At 50.0% G+C, this 19,302-nt stretch overlaps 1 protein-coding gene across 2 annotated transcripts; it reads left to right on the top strand.

Moving 5' to 3' along the window:
* Positions 1–3,509: 3,509 nt before the first annotated feature.
* On the top strand, positions 3,510–10,030 carry EOMES (eomesodermin). 2 transcript variants are annotated; one of them, XM_061127647.1, is made up of 6 exons: positions 3,510–4,767; positions 5,772–5,926; positions 6,570–6,691; positions 7,103–7,261; positions 7,350–7,411; positions 8,224–10,030. In XM_061127647.1, exons 1-6 carry the CDS (start codon positions 3,899–3,901, stop codon positions 8,903–8,905), a joined length of 2,049 nt encoding a protein of 682 aa, XP_060983630.1. In that variant the 5' UTR covers positions 3,510–3,898; the 3' UTR covers positions 8,906–10,030. The 2 variants fall into 2 exon arrangements, with proteins under 2 accessions (XP_060983630.1, XP_060983629.1); XM_061127646.1 differs by having other exon boundaries at positions 8,167–10,030.
* Positions 10,031–19,302: the final 9,272 nt, after the last annotated feature.

Below are 19,302 nucleotides of genomic sequence, written 5' to 3'. Positions count from 1 at the left end.
TACAAAGTGTTTGAATAACACGGACAGTGTTTTGATAACACATTTTTAGTGGGGGTGAAAATAATAGAATTTATTGGGACATTTATATGGGCCCCCTTGGTTGTGTGTGTGGGGGGGTAAACTATATCTCACTGCACTCATCTATAACTCACCCTTGTAATTTATTCATATGTGTGTGTATGTATCTGGGTATGTATCTGGTGACATGTAATAGTCATGTTACAGCCAAATACTTATCAGTTTTGCCTTTAAAAGGTGAATGCACTGAGACTGGTTACCTTCAAGGAGGAGAAAGGGAGGAAGAGGTACCCTGGTCAGGTTGGCAATAACTTTGTGTTATCAATTTGAGATGGTAGCAGGAAGCTGGTATTATTGCTCAAGACAACACAGCATACGATCTTTAATAGGCACACTCACTGGCTTAACCTTGGCTTCCTTGTAGCTTTCAGAGGGTCCTGTTCCTTGCACCTCAGGCTGAAAGGTGCAAGATTTGAGTTAATCCAGCCAGCACTTGGGTCCCGGGTTCCACGGGCTCTCCACGCTTCCTCCCTAGTGTTGATGTTTTTGTTCAATGCATTCCCTACACTGTCAGTTGAGTCACATAAAACCAGGCACCTTTCAATAAATGTCTCATTTGGATTTCATGAAGCTTGGGGTGTCATTGAAATCAAACAGCAAGCAGGCTAGAAGGCTGTCTTATTTGCCCACTCGGTCTAAGGAGGGTGCTGCCTGACTTGTTCCCTGAAGCTGCTGCTTTAGCTTTCTTTTCTGTTCCTGTTTCTGGCAAAGAGAGCTTTACATTTTAAGGTGCGACTGGGACGCGTGAAAATAACTTTTATACCTCTTTCCCTGGTTATCAGTAAAACTGAGCCAGCAGAAGGAAAGCCTATTTCATGTAGGAAATCAACCACAGATTTGCTCATCTATAACTTTCCAGGCATGTAGACTAATATAGTCCATATGTAATAATAATAGTAGCCATTAATTAATACAGAAAAAACAGTAAATGAGATTTCTTTATCTCTATGCAGTCAGAAAAAAAATCATCTTTAGTTGAAACAGTGCTTTTCATTATGTTCAAAAGGAATTTGTAATATATATTTTTATAAATGTAATATAAATGATGGGTGTATTTTCCATGTTCCAAAAATCTGGGCCCCAGAACGGTTTCCTGGAGTCGGAATTTTGGTTCTCTTTGAACCTCTCTTTGTTTCTCCGCCTGTAAAATGTGTTCAGGTTTGGGCAAAAGAATAGCCCTATTGGGAAGGTGGGGAGATATAAACTGCAATTTCCTGCCCCAAGAATCAACACTAATCCTGATTACACGTACCGTGTGTATATTTCATAATTAAGTAGCACTCGAATGAACCCACGCGCTTTCAAGAGCATGCTCTGGGGCTGGAATAAAATCAAGCCTTTCTGATGTGGCGCGGGGGACAGCTGGCTCGCGTTACTTGCGCCAGAGTGGGTCGGAGCGAAGCCTGTTGCCTGCAGTGGCGCTTAGCCACGCGCAGAGCTTCCCTGGCCGCCTGGAAAACGATTCGAAGGGACCCCGAGGCCCGCTGTCTCGCTGAGTTCGGGCGCAAAGCTGCGACCTGACTCGAGCCACTCTGTCTCCAAGAAAAAAAAAAAGCAACACGTGAGATTTGATCTCACCCCTGCCTTTTCCCTTAGACATCTTGCAGCTCAGGTCAAGGCTGATGTGGAAGAGCCTTGAGCGGTAACAAGATCCCCCAGCCCGTGCTCCCCTGCCAAGCTGCCCTTTCTCTTCATGCTCTCAAGCCTGCCTCACGGAACCTCCACGTTGAGTATCTGGAAGTCTAAAAAGCACAAATACTTGAAAACTGCAATTCTCCAAGACTTCTGTGGATCAAAAGGAAACAAAAGCCGGGGAGGTGGGAGTGGACGGGGTGGTGATCGAAGCAGAGAGCCACCGAGAGCCCGCATGAAACCAGAGGGACGACGTGAGGGAGGCGCTGGGCTGAGCGCGCTCCAGACCGGCGTTCCAAGGACCTGGGGGCTTCGGTGCCGCGACCCGCGGGGCCCCAGCCCCGGCCCGCTCGCTTAACTGGCTCCCTCCCCCGCCCTGGCTGGGCCTTGACCCTGAAAACCTTCGCAAGCTCCGGGTTTCCACTGCCGCGGAGAACTGGTAACCGCCCTGGAGCGTCCGAGTGCGTTAAGGACCGCCTCGCTCTCTAACCCAGAGGTAACCAGTGTCTACGCTGCTGTGGTTGGAATCGAAGTTGGAACGCTTCGAGCCGCTCTGCACCGGCTTGTGCGCGCTCAACGAATCCTGCCACCGCCTAGAGTTGCGGGACAAGAGTTTCCCGTGTGATCGCGTTCGGTTCGGGAAGCAGAGTCCCGACCTCTCAGCCGGAAAACGCGCTCCCAAAGCGACTAAAATCGTCTATAATTATCTATTAACAGCAAACATTCAGGCTTCTTATCCGCAACGAAACGCGCCCCACACCTTATGTATTGATAAGCAATAGGACAGCAGCGTCTTGCTCTGCTGTCTGCAGAAACGCAGCGGGAGAAACAGGCAGCTGGGGCAAAAGGGTTTAATTCAATATCAAACTGCTTATTTCACTAATTATTCCACCTTCTGTGTTGCGCTGCAGAGGAGAGGCGCGGGGAATCTTAACCGTGGGGCTGCTTGAGGACCTTTGTTTCCCGGCGTCAGGTCCAACTGAAGATGGGAGGGGGTGGGATCCGGGATTCAGGGAAACTGAGAGTGGATTTTCAATTGTGGGGCGTAAAAGTGACTGCCTCCTGAAAGCAGACGTGAGCGTAGTGAGGGTAGTTCCCAATACTCCACCCAACCCGGGCTTCTAATTCATAAGCTGATGGCTTCAGTCCTGAAGGATAGCAGTGCGCTCTCGCCGTCCCCGGAATCCCCAAAGCCCAAAGTTCCTCTCAGCAAACCCTTCCCATTGGGTAAAAGGGTAGGGGCGAACAAAAACTGGTTCCTGCGTGTTGAAAGCCGGAGAGTACTCCTGGGGTAGGGGTGGGGGGTGGAAAGTGTGCCTGAAGTTACAGCCCCCGACGAGGAAAGAGACTTCTCTCGGGCCTCCCTCCAACTCGCCCCAGATCCTCACCCTCAGGGACCGGCGCCTTCCTGCAGGCCATCAGGCAGAGCATTTCTACCTCCTGCCTCCAAAAACCTGCGCCCGCCCCTTCACCCCCACTCGGAACGCTGTCTCGACTTCTGTGCCAAGAGTGGACCCCGCTACGGAGACCCTAAACTCCAGCGAAATACGGACACCAGGACTGATTCTCATAGCAGGACAGAATTTTAAAAAAAAAAAAAAAAAAATCAGGCTAAAGGATAGGAAAATAAAGTCGCAGGAAACTTGATCCAATTAGTAAATGCCTAATTGAATTAGTGTCACCTCCACCAACCAATCAGAGGGTCCCGAGGCTGTGGGGCCGCGAAGCCACTCCCTGGCCTCACATATATAAAGCAGCCAATGACAGCCTGCAAGTTTCCAAGTGGTCAACCTGACCGACAGTCTGTCAGTAGAGAAGGGCAGAAAAGGCTAGCTCTGGTGGTGGATGGGGAGAGAGATCTAAGACCTCTTCCTGTGTGTGCGGGCCAGGAGCGTACAGGTCCAGAGAGGCAGAAGGGACCGGGAAGGAAAAGCAGACCGCTTCCCGGTCAGCTTTCGCCTCTTGCCTTCAAACTCCGGGCGCTTTCCTTTCGGAAAGGGCTCTGGGTTTGCGGCGCGCAACTGCGCGCGCCTTAGCGGCCCGCGTGTCGCCAGGTGGGTAACCCGGCACGGGAGGAAGGGGAAGTTACCTTCCCCTCGGAAGAGGGCGCTGGCTCCCCCACCCTGCCTTTATAATCAGGTCGCGGCCGGAGAGGAAGCAGCCAGCTGCCGTCTGCGCTCTGCAAAGCATGCAGTTAGGGGAGCAGCTCTTGGTGAGCTCCGTGAACCTGCCCGGCGCGCACTTCTACCCGCTGGAGGGGGCGCGAGGAGGCGGCAGCGGGAGCGCCGGCCACGTCCCGGGAGCGGCCCCCTCGCCCCAGAGGCTGGACTTAGACAAAGCGCCCAAGAAGTTCTCGGGCAGCCTCTCGTGCGAGGCGGGGAGCGGGGAACCCGCGGCCGCCGGCGGGGGGGCCCCCGCAGCCATGCTCGGTGACGCCGACGCCGGGGATGCCTTTGCCAGCGCCGCGGCCGTGGCCAAGCCGGGGCCCCCGGACGGCCGCAAGGGCTCCCCCTGCGGGGAGGAGGAGCTGCCCTCGGCCGCCGCGGCCGCCGCGGCCGCCGCCGCAGCCAGCGCGCGCTACTCCATGGACAGCCTGAGCTCGGAGCGCTACTACCTCCAGTCCCCCGGGCCTCAGGGCTCGGAGCTGGCGGCGCCCTGCTCGCTCTTCCCGTACCAGGCGGCGGCCGGGGCGCCCCACGGGTCTGTGTACCCGGCTCCCAACGGGGCGCGCTACCCCTACGGCTCCATGCTGCCCCCCGGCGGCTTCCCCGCGGCCGTGTGCCCACCCGGGAGGGCGCAGTTCGGCACGGGAGCCGGCGCGAGCGGCGGCGCGGGCGGCGGCGGCGGTGGAGGCGGCCCGGGCGCCTATCAGTACGGCCAGGGGGCTCCGCTCTACGGGCCGTACGCAGGGGCGGCAGCCGCAGGTACCTGCGGAGGACTAGGGGGTCTGGGGGTTCCCGGCTCCGGCTTCCGCGCCCACGTCTACCTGTGCAACCGGCCTCTGTGGCTCAAATTCCACCGCCACCAAACCGAGATGATCATTACGAAACAGGGCAGGTGAGCGCAGCGCGGAGGGGCCCGGAGGCGCGGGGGCAAAGAAGGCCTGTGTGGTCCTGGGGTGGCCGGGAATGGGGGACCGCGGCCCGCCCACTCCGCTTGTGGCTGGGAGAGTGAATTTCCTCGCGCAACCAGTGGAGACGCCGCGTCTCCAGCCCGGTGTCCCTCCCGTCCGCGCGCCGGCTCTTCGTGCAGGGCGCTAAGGCTAAGGCTGCTTCCCCACTTCGCTCTCCCCATCCTCACCCAGACTGAGGAGGAGGCGGCGGAAATGGAAATTGAGGCTTGTCAGCAAAGCTGGATTTCCTAGATCCCCCTGCCCAGCTGTACACGGGTCCCTGCAGGCCGGCCAGAAGGCGCGAGGGGTGGCTCCCCCGAGTGCTGGAGATGGGCTCCCGCAGTTTTAGGCGCCAAGGTCTCCACGGGGCGCATCCGGGGGACCAGCGCGAGGACGTGAGCGCCGGCAGCGAGGGCTGATCCGGGGAGTGGGTTCGGTCGGCCCTGGAGTCCGACGGGGCTGGGATCCCCGGCCTGAGAAAGTTCGGCTCCAAATCCCACTGCGGGCACTGGTTCATTCTGGGGAAAGTGAAGGGTGGATGCTTCGAGAGGGGCGTCCGAGGGAGACTTTTAGCCTTACTAGTTGAGCTTTTTTTTTTTTTCTTTTTTCTTTTTTAACGAGAGCAACTTAATATTCCCTGGTACTTGTATATGTAAAACAAATAGAGTATTAAATAGAAACATCCTGTAAGAAAATGAATGAGCATCTGAAAAGGCTGAGAACTTGAGTGAAGGGTGCAGAAGCGCGGGCACTGGGGAAATAATAACTTTGGGGCAAAGTATTTCGGGAAAGAGATTTTCCCGCGAATTGCCAACTCAAGAATATTGTACGTGGGGAGGGCCACTTTTTCCACCGTATTCTGTTTGTAGACTTCCCAGTGTCGCACTCGAACGTGGGTCTGTGCCCGGGCGTCGCGATTTACATCTCCTGGTTCTGTTCCCTTGCACAGACGCATGTTTCCTTTTTTGAGCTTCAACATAAACGGACTCAATCCCACCGCCCACTACAACGTGTTCGTAGAAGTGGTGCTGGCGGACCCCAACCACTGGCGCTTCCAGGGGGGCAAATGGGTGACCTGCGGAAAAGCGGACAATAACATGCAGGGTGAGGAGAGAGGAGGCCTGGGCAGGGTGGAGCGGCGGGAGCCCGCGCTCAGACCACGCACAACCAAATCTCGCATCGCGCCCTCCACATCCGGGGCCTGGAGGTGTTAGCAGGAGTTTCTTTGTGTTGAATGTTTGATTAAGGGAGAGAATTGCTAAGTCAGACCTCTTGCCGACTAGTGTATAGAATGTTAACCACGACCCTAGCTAGCCTGCCCCGCCACATCCCTACCTCTGAGAACGTCATTGCCATAAACTCTCACAGGGGCAAGGCTCCTGGCATTTTAATCTTAACTTGAGAAAAGACCTCCCCAAGGTTGAGTTTATCATAAAAATCCAACCACCTTCCATCATCAGATCTTGACCTTCTAGCTTCAGATGCCGGCAAATTGACCTTCAAGAGGCATTGCCTGTTGGTTCCATTTTTGCTTTGTCCAAGGAAGGCCGGAAGCACAGGGCCCCTGGGAGGGGAATCAGTAGAGACTGCTTGGTCTCCACTGGTCTTCTTAAGCCTCTAAGGAGAGACGGGCATTGTAAGTCTAGCTCTTACACCTTGCCATGAGTAGTAAATTATCTCTTTCCTCCGTCCATTTGCAAACAGCCATATATGCTTGAGTTTTGTGTTTTGTTTCATTTTCTCTTAGGCAACAAAATGTATGTTCACCCGGAGTCTCCTAATACTGGATCCCACTGGATGAGACAGGAGATTTCTTTTGGGAAGTTAAAACTCACCAATAACAAAGGCGCAAACAACAACAACACCCAGGTAGGGTGACAGAGGAGGTGTCTTCTGGCTGCGAATCTCTTTTCTAATGAGTTTCTGTACCCTTTACTGTATTTATAATATTTGCAGCTACCTGTTGCCACTTTCTAGTATTTTTTTCCCTTTGACCTTTCTCATTTCTACTTTTTTTTGTCATTTTCCTATCTGATCTCAATAACAGTGAGTGAACAATTAGGAACAGAAACACTGAAATCTTTTGGTGACTTGGGAAACCAAGAGGCAAGAGTGTTTATGAAACACACATACTCGGCTATGTTTTAAGCTTCGAAAATGGCAACAGAAAAAGTTAGCTGTGGGCTGAGGAGCAAGCAAGTTCCGTTCCAAAATATAGAACTGGTCAAAATCGACTTTACTTTTGAGATTTGGCAGCTCTGTTCTCTGTGCCATTTGCAGATGATAGTCTTACAGTCTTTACACAAGTACCAGCCACGGCTGCATATTGTTGAAGTCACAGAGGATGGCGTGGAGGACTTGAACGAGCCCTCTAAGACACAGACCTTCACTTTCTCAGAAACGCAGTTCATTGCTGTGACCGCCTATCAAAACACCGATGTGAGTGCCCCAGAGGCCCCAGCATCCCCAAAGCCCCATCCAGGGTGAGAGAGAACACACTCAGTGACTGTCTTTTTTCCCTATCTAGATAACTCAACTAAAGATTGATCACAATCCCTTTGCAAAAGGCTTCAGGGACAACTACGATTCGTAAGTGCACCTTTATTTTTCCTTGCCTGGTCATCTTTGAGTGAGACATATTGAATCAGACACTTTCTTGAGACCATATTCTAGGAAGAGCTTCCACAGTTGGGATTTTTACCTATTTTTATTTTTGCATATATTTGGCTTTGACTAATCTTGCTTTGGAATTTTCACAGAAGGATTTTGTTCATTTCTAAAGAAATGTTAAGGGTGTAAACATGAGAAGCTTTTATTTTTTTTAACATTTGAGTGGAGATTTGAGATTTTCATAATCTGCATTTATATGCCTCCTTCCCATTTGATCCCAGTTTTTTTTTTATTCTCTCAGGAGCAGGGATTATTCCCTCTCATTTTTTTAACATAAGAAAACCCTTAAACCAAGAGGATGTCATTTTCAAAACATCAAACAGCAAGGCCCACAAGTGCCTTTTAAATTTGGCATTTCTACCCACCTCAGCCAGCATTCCTTCCCTACCATGGAAGGGAGAGTTGTTCCCAGTTCTTCAAATTCTAGGACTTGCAAAAATGGAATTTCTATAGTTTAAATGCTTCATGCCTGGGAGGAAACTTTCTCTTTCATGATGGGAAATTTTGTCCCAATGAGCCAAGAGTTCAGCTAACATGGACTGGTGCCTCCCCACCTCTGGTCCTTCTCTCATCAGACCAGCCTCAGGCTCTAGAGCCTTCTTCATTTCTGGGATGTAGACTGTCTGGGGGCAACATTAGGTTTTTTTTTTTAAGTGTTTCTCTTTATATTGTAGCATGTACACCGCTTCCGAAAATGACAGGTTAACTCCATCTCCCACGGATTCTCCTAGATCCCATCAGATTGTCCCCGGAGGTCGGTACGGCGTTCAGTCCTTCTTCCCGGAGCCCTTTGTCAACACTTTACCTCAAGCCCGATATTACAATGGAGAGAGAACCGTGCCACAGACCAACGGCCTCCTTTCACCCCAACAGAGCGAAGAGGTGGCCAACCCTCCCCAGCGGTGGCTTGTCACGCCTGTCCAGCAGCCTGGGACCAACAAAATAGACATCGGCTCCTATGAGTCTGAGTATTCTTCCAGCACCTTGCTCCCGTATGGCATTAAATCCTTGCCCCTCCAGACGTCCCATGCCCTGGGGTACTACCCAGACCCTGCCTTCCCTGCGATGGCAGGGTGGGGAGGCAGAGGCTCTTATCAGAGGAAGATGGCAGCTGGACTCCCATGGACCTCCCGAACAAGCCCCCCTGGGTTCTCTGAAGATCAGCTCTCCAAGGAGAAAGTCAAAGAAGAAATTGGCTCTTCTTGGATAGAGACACCCCCATCCATCAAGTCTCTCGACTCCAACGATTCCGGGGTTTACACCAGTGCTTGTAAGCGAAGGCGGCTGTCTCCTAGCACCTCTAGCAATGAAAATTCTCCCTCCATAAAGTGTGAGGACATTAACGCTGAAGAATACAGTAAAGACACCTCAAAAGGCATGGGGGGTTATTATGCTTTTTACACAACTCCCTAAAGAGTTATTTTAACTTTGTCAAAATGAGCTCACCGTTTGCCCATGGACTTGGTGGTGTTTCTGTTGTCTTCTTTGCCTAGGTTGTTGCCAAAAAGACATTTGCCTTCCACCCCGATGTGTCCTGTTTTGTGCAATTCTCTAAAAGAAGGTGCCAAAGCTTTTTGATTGCTGCAGGTAACTGAAACAAGCCTAGACTTCTTTTTTTTTCTTTTTTTCTTTTTTAATGAAATTAACAGAGGACTTTCAAGTGTTTTTAAATTTGAAGGTGATTCAAAGTTACGGATTTATTTATTGGAGACACTAGACATTCAGTCAACTGGGGCTGTGGAGAGGGAGGGCCTAGCGCTATCAAAGATGTTGAAAGCTTTGGTTTTTTTTTTTTTTTTCTTTTAAATCTGTAAATCTGTAAGCAAATAGAAGCCCAGAGTGGTAAGATGGTTTTGCTTCTGGGAGAGAAGGGTGGGCCTTAAGCTTCAACAAGGAAATTTTTGCTGTTAACTTTCTGCTAGGGACAGAAGACCTTAAGCCTGGGAAGCAAGAAGAGCTTTGTGAAGGTGCTGGTTTGGCCCGACTGATCGTCCCAGGCTTTGAAACAAGCCATGTTTGCCCAAGTTCAGTCGCCTCATGTGCTAGGCCTCTGCTGTGTGCCCCTGGGGGCCAGCCGGGGGCCTCATAGGACTCAGGAGACAGCAAGGGGGTCGCCAAAAAAAAAAAAAAAAAAATTTTAAAGTGTACAGTTGTGTGTGCTTAGATACACTGTAGAATAATGTGGAAAATATTGTATAAATAGTTCCATAGGTATATGAGATTATGTAAAATTGGTGCTTTGGTTTTGTAAAGAATTTGCAAATCATTGGACCACAGCTGCAGGAGCTGGGGGCGACATTTGGGAATATTCTGTTTACTTCTTAGCTAGTTAAGAATGTATTCAGCTACTGTACTAACTTGAAACGGTGTTAAGGAAAACTCCCCGCGTCATCCTCTTCCTCCACCACCCCCACCACCCCACTCGGTAACCCGAGGAAACAGAAACCTTAACGCCCCAGCTCCTAGAGGCTTTCTAGAGACCTTGGATTTTTATGTACAGCCGTAGTCATTTTTAATAAATGTGGTTCGTTAAGGGAACAGGCCTAGCTCTGTCATCTGTACGATAGGTTTTCATCTTTGTTTCTAATATCTTAGCCTGCCGTCTCCACTTCCCTCCAGCAGAACACGGTACCCCCAACCCGCTCCCCCCACGGAAGCCTCTTCTGTCCTCTCGAGAGGGTGGGGATGTTCTTATCTTTTTTTCTTGAAGGTGAACGGGGTAATTTCCTTGCCGCACTGGGAAGTCTGGACAATGGGGGCTGGGGCTGGGGCTGGGGCTGGGGCCGGGGCGGGGCGGTGCACCACTGCCCGCAGCAGGCTTGATGGAGCCGAGCAGGCCTCCAACCCAAGTCCTCGGCTCCCGGGCCTCCCATCCCCGGCCCCACGTGGGCTCCCCGGGGCCCCTCGCGGCCCTCTGAGCACCCGCGAGTTCCGGATCCCCCGAGGTCAGGCGGGTGCGGGCCGCCTCCACCCCCGCTACGCGGCTTCCTTCTTCCTTGAGCCCCGGGCGCTGGGGACGCGGGGGCAGCGCCGGGCCGGGGCGCTAGCTCTGCGGCGGGAGCGCTCTGTGCGGCGCGGCTGCGGAGTCGGTCACCTAGCGTTTACGCCGCTTCCTCGGCTCTCAGTCCCCGGGAGGGCAAGGGCCACTCCATCCCCCGACTGAGTCCTGGGCCCGCGGAAGAGTTAAATCCGAGAGTGTGGCGGAGGGCCCTTTGTCCCCCTGCCAGACGCCCTGCCGCGCTTATCGGCAGACGGCTGCTGGCCGGGTTTGCAATCCTTTCCAGGCCCCTCCCGACCCTCTCGGGGTAAAGGTCTGAACCGGAGGGTCATTCTGCTAACTGCGTGCCGCGGAAATGGAGCTGCTAAGCGGATTAGTGCTGGGCGGCGAGCGATCGGCCGGGCCCTCCTCCCCTTCCGCGCCCAATTAAGGCCGCCGCGAGCTCGCCCCTCGCCTCGGCCGGGGTTTCGCATTCCCAGCGCCCTTCCCGGCTCCGAGTCATCCTTCCCGCGCCGCCCGTGACCTTGGGGTCTGGGTCTCTATACCCGCTCCTCCGGCGATGCCTGTTCAAAACGCCCCGAATTTTACCGGAGCTGGACGCGAAAGCCTTGAAATTTGGCTCATGTGTGTTTATTGCGGATGACAAATTCAGACGGGGGAGGACATCGAGGACCCCCCCCCCCCCGCCCCGCGCGCCAACCCGTCTGCACTCTCCCCTCCCCCAACCCCAAGGAACCCGACCGCATTGGGAGACACGATGGAATTTCGAAACGGTGCTCTCCTCTTCTGCCTTCTGGAAAGACTGCAAATGCTAATCACCTCCGGGATGGAGCAGACACCGGCCCCAGTCTATTTCCAGTCCTGTATATTTTTGCACCGTACAGTAAAAGGAACCTGGTACTTGTGAAAAGTCCCTCACAGTGTTTAATAGAAACGTAAGTGGCTGAGTGGCCCCAATTAACACCTTGTGATAAGGCATTCCTAAGACGGAGTGTCAGACGCCAAATTGTGAAGAGATGTATCTAATTAATCCTCCTAGAATGACACCGATAAACAAGCTTCTATTTAAATAAAGATCAAGGACTCGGCGCCCCGTTTGTTTACATTCACCGCCGGGGGTCCCAGCGTTTGCGCCCGCGCAGACTGCCGGAGTTGGGGGAGCTGGGGTGGGCAGGACACTGGCTTGGGGTGGGGGTGGGGGGGGTGTTCTGCTGGCTCCCTTCCGTTGTCGCCCCAAACAGAAATCTCCAAGTAGACAAACGGCAATGAGAGAGGAGTGCAAAAACGACACGGCTCTGACTCGGGAATACTATTGTTTGTCATTTTCTTCGCGTGTCCTTTACATCGCCACTTTTTGGTTGTCTGAGTTTTTAAAAGGAAGGCCAACAACCACAGCCACTCGTAGTCGCGGGAATTCTTTGCTGCTTGGGGGAGAACTCGGATCAGGACCTTCCTCTGCCCCCCACCCCGCCCCCCACGAGTTCTCTCCTCGCAGACTCGGGATTCCTTCTCCAGGCAATTGAAGCCCAGAAGTGCTGGGGCGCAGGGTAGCTATCCTGGTGGTGGAGTGGGGAGAGGAATCTGGAAAGGAATAGGGGAATAGTGGAAGGAGCGGCTAAACTCTTAACCTGTAAACCAGGGCCGGGGCTTGGAGCCTACTCAGCATCTGCAAGGAATCACCTCCCCACTCTTCCACAGGGGTTTAAAGGCTCCAGATCAGCTTTTGGTCCAGTCTCCTTCCTTTTCAGCCGCCCCTGATTAGATTTCAGCCTGGGGGTAAAGGCAGACTCTCGGTCTTCCATTTCCTCTTCAGGCTCTTCCTTCTTTCGGAACCAAACAGGGCGGGGGTCCGATGCCGTATTTGTTTGTTTTTAATTCTGCAGGGGTCGTGGAAACGCTCCGAAATAAACACATTTCAGCGTGCCCCTTGATTTTAATCGAAAATGAACCTCCAGTGGGGATAAAAAGTGAAAGCACTCATTCTTCACTCGTTTGGACGCTTCCCCCGTCCCGCTCTCCTGGCGATGTCCCCCACCGCGCTGTGGGTCTCCAAGAGTTTGGCTTTTCACCTCGCGAAGATGTTGGCAGCCTCGGGACGCACTTTTAAAGGCAATTTGCAAAAGTCCGTTGGTGGGCCTGACCCAGTTCCCCTTCTGTAAATGCACCATTCCTCGAGTCTAAGCTTTCGAAGGCGCGAATTCCACCGATCCAGCCCGGGAGACTGGAACCTACGGAATCCGTCCACCTGCGCGCGGTTTCGTTGGAATCGAATCCTTCCTGCGCCCCGCGGACGCTTGGGAGCAGCGCCTACACTTGGGGTTCACTGGGATTCCGTTCGCCCCAACCCGCAGGAGTTGCATTTCTTCCCCCGCCCGTAAGCTGACAGCCTGTAACTAAGACAATTTTTTTTTTTTTTTTTTTGAGCATGATGGTGACTCTGACCTTCGTGGCCACTGAATTTCTGCTTATTACAGCTTAAAAGAAGTTAACTTCTGGCGACTGCTCCACCCTCTCCCCCTTTCTTCTTCGGCCCTAGGAGCCCTTTGCGCATCGCCGAGGACGCATCAAGTCACCGGGGGAAGGACGTGGCTGCGCCAGGCACGGCAGCCCCTCGGAGGTGGTCTCCAAAGTGGCCGACTTCTGAGGGACCGCTGGCCGCCCCAGAAGTGCCGGGTCTCTTCTTATCTTGGGCATTACGGTGTGAACACCCCCACCTCCACTTAAAATGTCCCCGTCTCCCTAAAAAGTCCTTAGCGGCCTTCTAGAAGCTTTCGTGGAGGCAGCAGGGCGCGCACAGTAACTTCTGTAACGCCAGGCTGGACGCAGCTTTCCGCTCACTGTGGACGCCGCGCCCTTGGCGGTGGGTCCAGCCGCAGTTCTGTTGATGCTGCGGGTCCCGGGTGGCGGGCAGGCTTCGCCACCTGGCGGCCACCGCGAGTAAGGCGCCCCAGGCCTTGCAGCTTCTGCAAGGTCTTCATCCCACCTCCGCTCCTTCTTCCCAAAGCTCCTTGGTGTGGGGGCAGGAGCCGGGAACCTGAAGTTGGAAGACTTTAAATTCTAGACCGGGGCCACCGCTGAGTACCTGCAGTCACAGCTGGCTCATCTGATGTATTACCCAGGACGAAGGAGGGCAGGATGAACTTCACTGCTTTGTAAGCTGTTGAGTAGCTCTGAGTAGTATTAGTAGATATTAGTTAAGTCACTCATTCGTGTCCGACTCTTTGCGACCCCGTGGACTGTTTAGCCCACCAGGCTCCTCCGTCCATGGGATTCTCCAGGCAAGAATACTGGAGTGGGTTGCCATTTCCTTCTCCAGGGGATCTTCCCGGCCCAGGGATCGAACCCAGGGCTCCCGCATTGCAGGCAGACGCGTTAACCTCTGAGCCACCAGCGAAGCCCCATTAGTAGATATTATTATTTATTTAATTTTTGGTTGTGCTGTGTCTTCTTGGCTGTGCGTGGGCTTTCTCTAGTTGCCAGAGCAAGGGCTCCTTTTAGTTTTGGAACACCGGATTTAAGCCCAGGGACTTCAGTAGCTGTGACCCTGGGGCTCAGTAGTTGCAGCACATGGGCTTAGTCGCTCTGCAGCGCGGGGAATCTCCCTGGACCAGGGGTAGAAGCGTGTCCCCGGCTTTGGCAGGTGGATGCTTACCCACTGTGCCGCCAGAGAAGTCCAGGAGGCATTATTAATTACTACCCTTACAACAGGATATATAGTGGTAAACTCAAGTGCATTCATTGGCAAATGAAAGATTTTTTCTGTAGGATTTTTAATTTTTTACATTTTTACTGAAGGATAGTTGATTTACGATGTTGTGCTAATTTCTGCTGTACTGCAAAGTGATTCCATTATACACCGATATACATTATTTTAAAACTCTTTTTCATATAATTTGTCCCAGAAGATTAGGTATAGTTCCTTCCACTATACGGCAGGACCTTGTTGTTTGAAAGATTTAAAAATTTACTCAAAAATGATTATGGACAGTTACAAACATACAAGAAAGTAGAGAGACGTGAACCCCCATGTATCTGTCTTCTGGGCTCCCCTGATAGCTCAGCTGGTAAAGAATCTGCTTGCAATGCAGGAGACCCCGGTTTGATTCCTGGGTCAGGAAGATCCCTTGAAGAAGGGACAGGCTACCCACTCCAGTATTCTTGGGCTTCCACAGTGGCTCATGTGGTAAAGAATCTACCTGCAATGCAGGAGACCTGGGTTCAATCCCTGCGTTGGGAAGATCCCCTGGAGGAGGGCATGGCAACCCGCTCCAGTATTCTTGCCTGGAGAATCCCCTTGGACAGAGGAGCCTGGCGGGCTACAGTCCACGGGGTAGCATAGAGTCAGACACAACCAAAGCGACTGAGCAGGCAGGCAGGCAATCCTTGATTATTTCCATATACAACCCTAAAAGATAAGGATTCTTTATAGATATACACACACACATATACCTATATATCCCATCTATAGAATCAACAGAAATTTCATGTCATGAAATATCCAGGCGTGTTTCCCTGATTGGCTCATAAAGCTTTTGCTGTTGTTCCTGTTTTTTACAGTTGGTTTGTTTGAATCAGGGTCCAGAAAAGTCCCACAGGTCTGGCTGATTATCTTAATTCTCTTAATTTAGAAGTCTTCCCTCTTTTATTTTTCCTTGCCATTTGTTGAAGAAGTTTGAGCATTTATTTTGTCTACTTTTCCAGGTTCTGGATTTTGCTGATTGAATTCCTATGGTGGTAACTTGATCCTCTGACCCTTGCATTTCCAACAAAATAGTGATTAAATATGGAGACTTCATCTGATTAAAATTCTGTTTTTGGCAACAGTATCTCATGGGTGGTCTCTTCCACCTGGATTGTCTCTCTTTGGGCCTCCCGTTGTCCACTGGTAATGTTCACCATGCCCATTTTTTCTCTGGGGATTTGACAATGGAGGTAAATTTCAATACAGCTGTTATTACATATGCAGGCAAAAGTTTTACTCAATGGCACTTTGGTATTTTCTAACCTGTTTTTCCCTCAGCTCTACTGAGATATAATTGACATATAACATTGTAACAATAACATATAACAATATAACATATAACATTCAAGGTGTCTAGCCTGATGATTTGGTTATCCATGGATATACTGCAAAATGATTACCACAATGAAGTTAGTTAATGCCTCTCTCACATTACATAGCTACTACTTTTATGTGTGTGGTGGGAACATTTAAGATCTACGGTTTAGTAATTTTCAAATACATAATAATGTCATTAGCTATTCACCATGCCATACACTGAATCCTCAGAGCTTACTCATCTTATAACTGGGCCCTTTATAATCTTGTACTCTTTGGCCAACACCTCTCCATTTCCCTCACTCCCCAGGCCCTGGCAAGCCTCATTCTTTATTTCTATGAGTCCGACCTTTTAAGATCCACATATAAGTGAGATCATACAGTGTTTGTCTTTTTCGGTCTGACTTCAGATAACGCCTGCCATATATCCGGAGGAAAACATGGTTTGAAAGAATACATGCATCACAATGTCTGTAGCAGCCCTGTTCACAACAGCCAAGACATGGGAAAAACCTAATGTCCCTCGACAGAAATGGATGGAGAAGAAATGGTACATATATAAGACAGAGTATTACTCAGCTGTGAGAAAGAATGAAATAAAGCCATTTGCAGCAACATGGACGGACCTAGTGAAGTGGAGTATTAAGTGAAGTAAGTCAGACAGAAAGACAAATACCATGATATCACTTATATGTGGAATCTTTAAAAAAATGATAGATATCAAGGTATTTATAGAATAGAAACAGACTCATGGACTTAGAGAATGAACTTATAGTTACCAGGCGGGGAGGGTGGGGTAGGGGAGGGATAGACTGAGAGTTTGGCCTTGACATGTACATATTGCTGTGTTCAAAGCAGATAACTAGCAAGACCCTGCTGTGTAGCAGAGGGAAAAAGTGAAAGTGAGGTCGCTCAGTTGTGTCCGACTCTTTGTGACCCCATGGACGGTAACCTACCAGGCTCCTCTGTCCATAGGATTTTCCAGGCAAGAGTACTGGAGTGGGTTGCCATTTCCTTCTCCAGGAGATCTTCCTGACCCAGGGATCGAACCCAGGTCTCCCGAATTGTAGGCAGACACTTTACCACCTGAGCCACGAGGGAAGAGAACAGGGAATTCTACTGAATATTCTCTAATAACTTAAATGGGAAAAGAATTTGAAAAAGAATAGATAAATATACAAATGAATCACTTTGCAGGACACCTGAAACTAATACAGCATTGTTGATCATCTGTACGCCAATATAAAATAAAAATTACAAATATAGATAATGCCTGCAAAGTCCATTCATGCAGTTGCAAAAGGCAAGATTTCCTTCTTTTTTTATGGCTAAATAATATACATGCTGATTTTCATGTTTCCGTTCCCCCATGGATGGACACTTAGGTTAGTGGTTTGCATCTTTTGGCTACTGTGAAGAATGCCACAATGAAGATGGGAATACAGATATCTCTTAAAGATAGTACATCACAATGACATTTTGATTAACATCAATTAATTAGTTAACATATACATTAATTAATTTTAACAAATTAACAATTAATTTTAGTGAACTAAAAATCTAAGTTCTCTGCTTTTTCTGTATCATCACAGGAAAGTAACTGTTGCCCTCTGGGGAACATGGGTCATTGAAACCAAGTGAGAAGATGGACAAAGTACCTCAGTGGATAAGATTGATCCATATTTATTGAAACAGTTTGCTACACACAGATTACTAAGAAATCACAGTAAACCAGTGCGTAACAAAGTGATAAAGTGTGTGATTATTTGCTTTCCTATTCCCAGGGCAAATTACCAATCTCCTAATCGCCTTAAAAATATGTTTCCAGAATTGACAAACATCACTTGGAAATCATAAGTGATAAAAAGGGCTGTCAAATAGCTTGGTGGTTGCTATAGGGAGGTGGTGATTTCATCTGTGATAAGTAAGGAGAAATGATTTCTTATCAGTGAATTTAGAGTGGAAGGGAGGCCTGAGCAGGGGACCTGAGGCAGGGAAGAGGTTGGGGGACATCCTGGGGATTGCCAGGTTACTATCCACAGTGTACAGCCTAGAACTTCTGGAACTGGGATGCAACTCGTGACTGAGAATATCATGGTAATTCTGTGAATACCAAGGGTGGATTTAACCCCTACATGTGTTACTGTATCCCCATTTCAGGCACCAAATCATCACCTATTCCACTGGCCACCAGGCAGTCAGAAGGTTGGCTACAATAGTCTGCCTTCGGTGGCCACCGTTTCTTCGTGCAGTGTCCCAGTTTTAACACCCTGGGCAACTGGACTTCTCCCCCCTGGACTGGAGATCTGGGGGACACTGTGGTGGCTACAGCCATGAGCGCGCGTGACACAAGGGAGAACCCCCAGGGCTGACGTGCCCCGAGGAGTGCAGCTCTGCACTGCACCGAGGGGTGGGCCCTGCTCTTTAAAAGGCAAAAGATTTATGATCTGAAGCAAAACCAGAGTGTGGACCCTAGACTTCTTTTTTTTAAAATAGCTATTTATTTGGCTGCACTGGGTCTTAGCTGTGGCACACGGGATCCACAGTCTTTGTTGTGGCGTGTGGGATCTAGTTCTCCCACTGTAGTTTGAACCCAGGCCCCCTGCACTGGGAGCACAATTCTTAGCCACTGTCCACCAGGGGAGTCCCCGGAACCCACACTATAAACATAAAACGTTTCAGAAGTGTGTGAAATGTCTAGCCATGACAATGTTAAATTCTGAAGCATAGTTTTAAATTATTTTTCTGTTGTTTTTCAGAATATTTGAAATGAACAATATTCAAGATCTCAATGGATCAATGATTCGTCTTTCTCTGATTGTTTTCTAAAATCTAGACCTGTCATGGAATGGTGTCTGTTTCTTCTTGCTCTCTGACCTATACTCCACCTAGGGTAGTAAATTTACCCTACATATGTGCTGTTTTTCTTCATCTTGGCCAGCAGGTGTTATCTTTCCTTTTATACATTGAAAATCCAAGAACGTTCTTTGACATTTTACTTCTTCCAGGATTCCAGTTTTTCTTGTGCACCACCTTTTCAACCAAGTGAGTGTTGATTTAATTAACCAACTACACTGCGCTCATCACTAAATATTTAGAAGCTGCAGGTAGAGACCACGTAGCTGCTACAGAAAATCACAGAGGAGCTGGGGTTGAGTTAGTGTACAAAAATGCACGTGTACGCCTGTACTGGGAGTGTATTTGTGCTCGAAGGCTGAATACCATTAAACTGAGATCAGGACGAGTGAAAATACGATTAGAATAAAATGTATGGTGGTATCACCATTTCCTTTAGGGACCTTTCCACTCAGAGCTGTCAAAACAGATTGTGTTTTAAATAGACCAGTCTGAAGGAGGTGATCCTAAGCATCCTGATGAAACAGTCTTCTGAAAGGATGCAAACAGAAGAAAATCTCTTAAGAATGCAATTCCACCTTAATCTGGGGGTAGTGCCTCAAATGATTTCCCCCCGTTTCTCTTTCCCTTTAAGAAAAACAAAAACAAGCAGAAACTTGCTGGGGAAGGGAAAGCAAGTATTCCAGTGTTCTGTCGTGCCCGCTTTCCCATTGGAGTTTTAGAAAACAACGTGTGAGTCACATTCTTAACCTGGTCCTGAGGAATCAGGGCTCCTTCTGGAGTCTCTGTAGCTGGGGCAGTCATGTCCATCAAGTGTTCCATGGCACTCTGTTTCCCAGCCTCCTGCACTTAGGCATGGTCACGGGAACCAGAGAGACAACAATATGGGTGAGGATG

This window comes from Dama dama, chromosome 24 (genome assembly GCF_033118175.1).
Source record: "Dama dama isolate Ldn47 chromosome 24, ASM3311817v1, whole genome shotgun sequence".
In the NCBI taxonomy this organism is placed as follows: Eukaryota; Metazoa; Chordata; class Mammalia; order Artiodactyla; family Cervidae; genus Dama; species Dama dama.
The sequence above is the reverse complement of the archived record's forward strand: the minus strand, read 5'-3'. Positions and strand labels throughout refer to the sequence as shown.